Source organism: Pristiophorus japonicus, chromosome 6 (assembly GCF_044704955.1).
Source record: "Pristiophorus japonicus isolate sPriJap1 chromosome 6, sPriJap1.hap1, whole genome shotgun sequence".
In the NCBI taxonomy this organism is placed as follows: Eukaryota; Metazoa; Chordata; class Chondrichthyes; family Pristiophoridae; genus Pristiophorus; species Pristiophorus japonicus.
The window spans coordinates 149,217,008-149,225,928 of record NC_091982.1 but is presented as its reverse complement, the minus strand read 5'-3'; the positions used below and the strand labels follow the sequence as shown (position 1 = coordinate 149,225,928).

General features: G+C 43.6%; 1 protein-coding gene across 1 annotated transcript; it reads right to left on the bottom strand.

The window, feature by feature from the left end:
- Nucleotides 1–249: 249 nt before the first annotated feature.
- sox14 (SRY-box transcription factor 14) lies at nt 250–963 on the bottom strand. The gene has a single exon (XM_070882193.1). The coding sequence runs from the start codon at nt 961–963 to the stop codon at nt 250–252; it is 714 nt and encodes a 237-aa protein (XP_070738294.1).
- Nucleotides 964–8,921: the final 7,958 nt, after the last annotated feature.

The following is an 8,921-nucleotide window of genomic DNA, read 5'->3' as shown; positions in this document are numbered from 1 at the left end:
TATGATTTTTTCTCTCTTTTTTGTTAATGTGGTTTACATTGCAAGTTGCTTGTGCCGGAGTCGGGAGAGATCTATCCCAAAGTTCTGTTGCCTTTTTTTTGTTCCATTGCTGTTCCGGCGGGAATCCCTCCAGGCCTCAGCGTTTGGATCATTTCAGATGTCAGTCTTTTTGCAGTTGTTGTTTGTGCTGTACATGCAATGTAGAATTCAAGTTCACAAGTCTTTTTGTTTCAGTCGTTGTTGTTCGCCTTACATGGCGGCTGCGTGCGCCGAAGCGTAAGGGTCTAAGCCACCTTTGGTCATCCCCGGGAAAAGTATGTAAGCCACTGGGGGCTGTAAACTCGAGGCGGACCAAGCGGTACAGTTACAGGGGACAACGTACCCAGGGTTGGTGGGTGATGGGTGGGTGTGCGTATGCTGGCTGGGGCAACTCAAACTCCCGAATGCTCCGCTTTGGTAACCCAGAGTGGACGCGTAGGGCAAGGTGGTAGCCAGGGTGTGGGGCACCTCGGTCATCTTCTGGATGGCGCTGGAGCCGAACTGGCTGGGGTCAAGCAAGGAGTAAGGCGCCGAGGTGGGCGGCAGAAAAGCCCTGGCTTTCTCGGACGCGCTCAGGAGCGAGTCGGCGGCGGAGAGTCCCGCAACCTTCAAGTGATCAGTGTCCCCGAGGTAAGGCAAAGGGAAGACATACCTGTCCTTCTTCAGCAGGTTCTTGGGCTTGCGTCGGGGTCGGTACTTGTAGTCTGGGTGTTCTTTCATGTGCTGCGCTCTTAACCTCTTGGCTTCGTCGATGTAAGGTCTCTTCTCAGCCTCGGAGAGTAACTTCCACTCGGCCCCCAGCCTCTTGCTGATCTCGGAGTTGTGCATTTTGGGATTGTCTTGGGCCATCTTCCTCCTCTGACCCCTCGACCAGACCATGAAAGCATTCATCGGTCTCTTGATGTGGTCTGCGGGCTTGGACATTCTGGCGCAAAGAAGGCGAGGGGAAGCGATTGGCTTTGCAACTGACCACCCCCGAGTGAAAACAGTTCACCTGTCGCTAAAATAACAACACAAAGATCTTCCTTAACAAATCATTGCCGCCCGCGATCGAAAAACAGGTTCCCTCTGTAGCAGCAGACGCTCCTTTTTAAATAGGAAAAAAAAACCTGAATCAACTCGTCTGGAGATGGCAAAGATCTGAATGCTTCAGTTAAGTTGCTCCGATAGTAGGGTGCTTTTATTATATATATATATATATATCTTCTCTTTCTTTTTTTTCTCTTTCTCTCTCTCTCTTCCTCCCCTTGGAGGTGTCCAGTCAGCAGGAGCACCTGAACGCCAAATGAAGAGCAAACCTCGTGATTCGCAGCCAAAGAGCGGCGAACTTCAAAGCTGCAGTGAGGTTTGTGAAGTGCGCCCGAGTCCGCACGCAAACTGACATAATCACTAGGCGTGCACCAAACTCCCTGGGCATCCAATCAAGAGAGAGAGAGAGAGGGAGAATAATATTCATAGGAGAGAAAAGAAAGAAAAGATGGGAACTATTGTTCCCCCCCAAAAAGAGGACGATTAACGAGAGAATAATTCACCCCCTTCATTGCTTGTTAAAACGCACACACACACACACACACACACACCTCAGAGTTTGAGATGATAATGTAGGCAGGCGCTTGTCTTATTATTACAGCACCTGGAAATGTGAGATGCATTTAAAAAAAAATAACTATGCGTGACTGACTTTTTTTGAGTGAGTCAGCGAGTGATGAGAAAAGTGAAGAGACATTATAGACAAACAAAGCTTTTTTTCTTTCTCTGCCCGCCTTTGGCTGGTGTTATATAAAGTGCACCTCGCTGTCTGTAAATCACAGCCAGTCTCATTCCATCATGTAATCGGCCCTTTTCTTTGCACTCGTCCTTCCCTATCGTTGACTCAAAGGCTTTTAAATATGACAAATCCCTTATTACAATGCTTATTTTGTAATTAAGGATCGCTAAAATAACAACCTTTGCTATTTTAATACACGACCCTGGTTTTTAATAATGACTTCATGATTTGTATGCGCAGGGTAATGCCCTTTACACAATAACCCATTAGTAAGTGAATCAGGCTGCTTGTTAGTTGGATTTTTGAATGGTTAACACTGCAAAGGCTTAAAAAGTCACCCGTTTGAGATTAAAACAAGGGCAGCTGAACGGCCAGAGACAATTTTCTATCCCCGGGACCATTAGTCACCCCGCGCGGCGCCTAATGTTTCACTGGGTGTGAAATACCAGCTCTTATTCGTTAAGTTGCTAAGAGAAGAGACACCGGCGCTTAAAAAAAACAAATCCTGACATTTCTGAGCGGCCCCAGGTAACAACAATAAAAACCTGCCCTCTCTCTTCAACATTGCCTTGTTAGCGAGAGAGAGAGAGAGAAAAAAGCTCGCAAATCCAAATTAAATCAGCTATCATGCACCATTTAATAAATAATTGCCTGGGAAATGCGGAGTTGCCCTTAGGGGAGTGTTTCTGAAATGGAAACAATTGTCCGAGCTTCCCCGGGGGAGCTGTGTGTGCCGGGCTGGTGACTCTTGCACCTGTCTACTGCCGGCTTCTACCGCCGTGCGGGGAATCACAGGCACAATGAAAGAGGCCGCATCTCTCAGCGCTCTCAATCCTCAGCCACTGCTCAATGCAGAGGGGCAACAGACGAGTCTGCCCCCGTATTATTTTTCCCCTCGCTCCTTTCCCGCTGTGATCACTTTCCGTCCCCTTGTGATCACTCTCTCTCTCCATGCGATCACTCTCTCGCCCTGCGATCACTTTCCGTCCCCTTGTGATCACTCTCTCCATGCGATCACTCTCTCTCCCCTTGTGATCACTTTCTCTCCCCTTATGATCACTCTCTCTCGCCCATGTGATCACTTTCTCTCCCGTGTGATCACTTTTTCTCCCCTGTGATAACTTTATCTCCATGTAATCACTCTCTCCCCCCTCCCCGCCGCCCCAGGATCGCTATCTCTGACACGTCCGGTGGTCGTGAAAGGCGCTATATAAATCCAAGTCTTTCTTTCTCCTGTGATCACTTTCTCTCCCTGTGTGATCACTTTCTCTCCCTGTGATCACATTTTCTCTCTGTGTGATCACGTTCTCTCCCTGTGATCAATCACTCTCGCCCTGTGATCACTTTCTCGCCCCATGTGATTACTCTCTTTCCTGTGATCACTTTTTCTCCATGTGATTACTCTCTTTCCTGTGATCACTTTCTCTCCCCTGGGATCTATTTGCACAGGGACCCTGCTTGTACATCACCAGCTGAGAAAACAAATTGACTCAATTTTTAACAATATGTGCGACCCTGTATCAATAGAAATATAGGTCGTTACACGAGGAATTCTGAAACTTTATAACCCCCCCCCCCCCCCCCGCCGCCAATCCGTTACACCATAACAACTATTTTCAAATAATTAAAAATGCTTAAACTATTGCGGCACTATTCCTGCACACTGTCTCTCGCCGTCCGCTGTTTATATTTAATAGAGACAAGCAAACTAAGGTTTAAGTAAGCTTTAGATTGTTTTAAAAGGGACGCGGCCGTAATAAGAAAACATATCGAGCCGAGTAGTTTTGCTTTTTTGGGAGTAAGTTTAAACATGCAATGTGTTCTTTTTGGGACAGTTTACAAGGAACTGGAATGTTTCAATGCACGAAACAAGGAAAGATGAGAATCGCTCACTTGCAATTGTGTTTGCCTTTGGAGTTCAGGGGTTTCATGAAGTTAAGGAATTTGTGTTTGTCATTTGAACAAAAAAGAAAGCCTCTTTCGTTAAATGTCCCTCTAACTTACAGAAATGTGTATAACAGACAATACTGACAGTGAATGGTTCTCTCACACGCACACAGATTCCGGGACATGAGGATCGTGTGTGTGTGTGTGAGGCTACGTTTGATGGTATTGGGAATATTCCCGTGTTAGCCCTTTTCCACGTGGAGTGGCTCCGTTGAAGCTGTGATCCCGATAAAAGGAGCGCACCGTTTGAAAGGTTAGAACTAGTTTGATTATGGGACGGAGGAGATGTCATCTCCATAATACGGTCAGTAGGGGTCTGTGCACTGAATAAGCAGACAGCCAGAGCTCGGTATAAACCACATTCATTTGCTTTGGTTGCATTCGTTTTATCAATGGAATTACAGAATCTTTATTATCATTCACACCAGTTAGCGGTGTGAACATTGAACCATTGGGAAAAAATAATATAAAACTTTTGTTAGCACCGATATCTATGGAGGATTCAGTCACCTCTTAGGCACGTCTCTGCTAAGTTTAGTTCATATTTCAGATATTTATCAGCACCATAGTCTCGCATTTTAGATCAGTTCACATTCTTTAAAAATCTTGTCTCTCTTCCCCTTCGGCGCAATTCAATTGGTTTCTTTGGACTAAACCACATACAATATATAGACCCAAAAAACCATTATGAAACGGAGGGATCCAGTGATACACATACTTTACAAAAATAAAGATCGGACTAATCTAAATTCAAAATCAAGCTCAGTTTTAAAAATCGCAATCCAATAGACGACAGGTGTTCACTTGGCAAAATTCTGCCCAAGTTTTACATTTTTTGAATATTTCCCTCTAACTTACTGCAGGCGAGCAGAGTCAGCAAACGCTTTAAACCGGGCAAGGAGCACAGGCGGGTTTTAAAAATAGGTACACGCACATACAGGCAACAATTGAGTCTGTGTGTGTGAGAGAGAAATGATGTATTACTGGATGGGGTTAAGTGATGATTTGCCTCCGCCGACTCACGCAGGTTAATATTTCTGCTCCGTCCCCAGTGCAGATTCCAGACAGTTTTGTTTAACCGGGAGACTGATTTGCACACAATCCTGCCCCACAATTATCCAACAAATCCGGTTTGACGGGGTTTTTCTTTTGAAAATTCAGAACAAAATAACCGATCAAAACAAACCTCGAAGGGCGAGTTTACAAATAATCTGAGCAGGTGCTGGTTATATCACTGAAAGTAACAGCAATAATAAGAGGGCTCCCGCCGTCACTGACTGGCCCCAGGCTTTCCGCAGCCCTGGTCCTGTTAATTTTCAAAATGTTGCTCTTTTAAAATCATAACAAGTGAAAGAAAAACGGTTTAATCTGGTCCTATTTAGTGCTAGGGAACCGCGGGCTCATGTGGTGTCTCCTCAACACGTCAGATATCACCTCGCAACAGTCAAATATTGTCAATCAGAAGTTAGAGAAATGTCAGAGCAAATCAATTTATTTTACCTCATGTTTTATTAAAACGTTATTTGCCGATGATTTGTACTTTACATTTTAATATTCCATTTCCATTTCAGCCGGCGTGTTTTTTCCCATTTCGCCGAAGATATGAGGCTGTGTTTTTTTTAAACTGTTATATATCAGTTAGTAGCTAACTAGAGATTTTAATGTATTACATAGCGAACGGGTCTATCTACCTGAAGGCAATCCCATCCCGACCTTTTCCGCCGGGAATTTGCTCTCCTATCATTATGTATTTATTAATTTCTTTACATCAATTTTTCAGATAAGAATAAATATTTAAACTTTGCAAAAAAACGGTAAAATGATACATTTATTTCGTGCTCTTTAAAGGTGTAATCGTTAACACATAATTCTTTATCCCGCACAATTTAGACAAATGATTCGCCAACCCACTTTAAGGGCATTCATTATATGTAGTGTAAGATTTCAGCCAGCAAGTAGCACTCTATAAACACTCTCCAACTCCTGGCGGTCCTGTCGATGGAGATATTAAAGGTGAATTTTTTGAAATGAGGATATTACCTTCTCATTTTCGTTAACTTTACTAATCGTGCGTCGCCGGACAGATTTTTCAAAAAGGCAAGAGTATTTTATCTTGAGGTGCGTTTTGTCTATTTTACAGCGCTAGTTTACGGAGGCAAACTCAGAAACAGGCTTTAGAGAGTAGGCAAGGGATGGCGCGCTCTATAAGAGTTGGGAATTGGAAGGATATCGGTTCTTTTTGAGAAAGGAGAGGTGCAGAGATGATTCTGAGTCTGAGGAGTTTTACAGTAGTTGAGGAGTGGGACTTTATTTATTTTTGCGGGGGGGGGGGGGGGTAGATTTGGAAATGACCTGATTGAACGTTTCAGATCTGCTAACTGTTCGGTATGATAAAGGGTTTAAATATTCATAGATGCCTGTAAAAACAAAGGAAGTCAGGAGTAAGATTGGAAGATAGACAACTTTTTTAATATACAAAGGCAAATGAGTTGACGGCACAAATCATTACAAATGGGTATGATTTGGTGGCCATTACAGAAACGTGGTTGCAGGGTGGCCAAGACTGGGAATTAAACATACAGGGGTATCTGACAATTTGGAAAGATAGACAAGAAGGGAAAGGAGGTGGGGTAGCTCTGTTAATAAAGGATGATATCAGGGCAGTTGTGAGAGACGATATTGGCCCTAATAAACAAAATGTTGAATTATTGTGGGTGGAGATTAGAGATAGTAAGGGGAAAAAGTCACTGGTAGGCGTAGTTTATAGACCCCCAAATAATAACTTCATGGTGGGGCAGGCAATAATCAAGGGAATAATGGAGGCATGTGAAAAAGGAACGGCAGTAATCATGGGGGTTTTAACCTACATATCGATTGGTCAAATCAAATCGTATGGGGTAGCCTGGAGGAGGAATTCATAGAATGCATATGGGATTGTTTCTTAGAACAGTATGTTACAGAACCTACAAGGGAGCAAGCTATCTTAGATCTGGTCCTGTGTAATGAGACAGGAATAATAAACGATCTCCTAGTTAAAGATCCTCTCGGAATGAGTGATCACAGTATGGTTGAATTTGTAACACAGATTGAGGGTGAGGAAGTAGTGTCTCAAATGAGCATACTATGCTTAAACAAAGGGGAATACAGTGGGATGATCGCAGAGTTGGCTAAAGTAGACTGGAAACACAGACTAAACGGTGGCACAATTGAGGAACAGTGGAGGACTTTTAAGGAGCTCTTTCATAGTGCTCAACAAAAATATATTCCAGTGAAAAAGAAGGGCCGTAAGAGAAGGGATAACCAGCTGTGGATAACCAAGGAAATAAAGGAGAGTATCAAATTAAAAACCAATGCGTATAAGGTGGCCAAGGTTAGTGGAAAACTAGAAGATTGGTAACATTTTAAACGACAGCAAAGAATGACTAAGAAAGCAATAAAGAAAGGAAAGATAGATTACGAAAGTAAACTTGCGCAAAACATAAAAACAGATCGTAAAAGCTTTTACAGATATATAAAACGGAAAAGAGTGACTAAAGTAAATGTTGGTCCCTTAGAAGATGAGAAGGGGGATTTAATAATGGGAAATGTGGAAATGGCTGAGAACTTAAACAATTATTTTACTTCGGTCTTCACAGTGGAAGACACAAAAACCATGCCAAAAATTGCTGGTGACAGGAATGTGGGAAGGGAGGACCTTGAGACAATCACTATCACTCGGGGGGTAGTGCTGGACAGGCTAATGGGACTCAAGGTAGACAAGTCCCCTGGTCCGGATGAAATGCATCCCAGGGTATTAAAAGAGATGGCAGAAGTTATAGCAGATGCATTCGTTATAATCTACCAAAATTCTCTGGACTCTGGGGAGGTACCAACGGATTGGAAAGCAGCTAATGTAACGCCTCTGTTTAAAAAAGGGGGCAGACAAAAGGCAGGTAACTATCGGCCGGTTAGTTTAACATCTGTAGTGGGGAAAACTATAATTATAATTGAGGAAGAAATAGCGGGACATCTAGATAGGAATAGTGCAATCAAGCAGACTCAACATGGATTCATGAAGGGGAAATCATGTTTAACTAATTTACTGGAATTCTTTGAGGATATAACGAGCATGGTGGTTAGAGGTGTACCGATGGATGTGGTGTATTTAGATTTCCGAAAGGCATTCGAGAAGGTGCCACACAAAAGGTTACTGCAGAAGATAAAGGTACGTGGAGTCAGAGGAAATGTATTAGCATGGATCGAGAATTGGCTGGCTAACAGAAAGCAGAGAGTCGGGATAAATGGGTCCTTTTTGGGTTGGAAATCGGTGGTTAGTGGTGTGCCACAGAGATCGGTGCTGGGACCATAACTGTTTACAATATACATAGATGACCTGGAAGAGGGGACACCGTGTAGTGTAACAAAATTTGCAGATGATACAAAGATTAGTGGGAAAGCGGGTGGTGTAGAGGACACAGGGAGGCTGCAAAGAGATTTAGATAGGTTAAGCGAATGGGCTAAGGTTTGGCAGATGGAATACAATGTCGGAAAGTGTGAGGTCATCCACCTTGGGAAAAAAAACAGTAAAAGGGACTATTATTTGAATGGGGAGAAATTACAACATGCTGCGGTGCAGAGGGACCTGGGGGTCCTTGTGCATGAATCCCAAAAAGTTAGTTTGCAGGTGCAGCAGGTAATCAGGAAGGCGAATGGAATGTTGGCCTTCATTGCGAGAGGGATGGAGTACAAAAGCAGGGATGTCATGCTGCAACTGTATAGGGTATTGGTGAGGCCGCACCTGGAGTACTGCGTGCAGTTTTGGTCACCTTACTTAAGGAAGGATATATTAGCTTTGGAGAGGGTACAGAGACGATTCACTAGGCTGATTCCGGAGATGAGGGGGTTACCTTATGATAATAGATTGAGTAGACTGGGTCTTTACTCGTTGGAGTTCAGAAGGATGAGGGGTAATCTTTTCGAAACATTTAAAATAATGAAAGGGATAGACAAGATAGAGGCAGAGAGGTTGTTTCCATTGGTCGGGGAGACTAGAACTAGGGGGCACTGCCTCAAAATACGGGGGAGCCAATTTAAAACCGAGTTGAGAAGGAATTTCTTCTCCCAGAGGGTTGTGAATCTGTGGAATTCTCTGCCCAAGGAAGCAGTTGAGGCTAGCTCATTAAATTTA

What these genes read in the sequence shown, in the direction of transcription:
- sox14 (XM_070882193.1), bottom strand. Translation starts at nt 963, where the DNA reads ATGTCCAAGCCCGCAGACCACATCAAGAGACCGATGAATGCTTTCATG.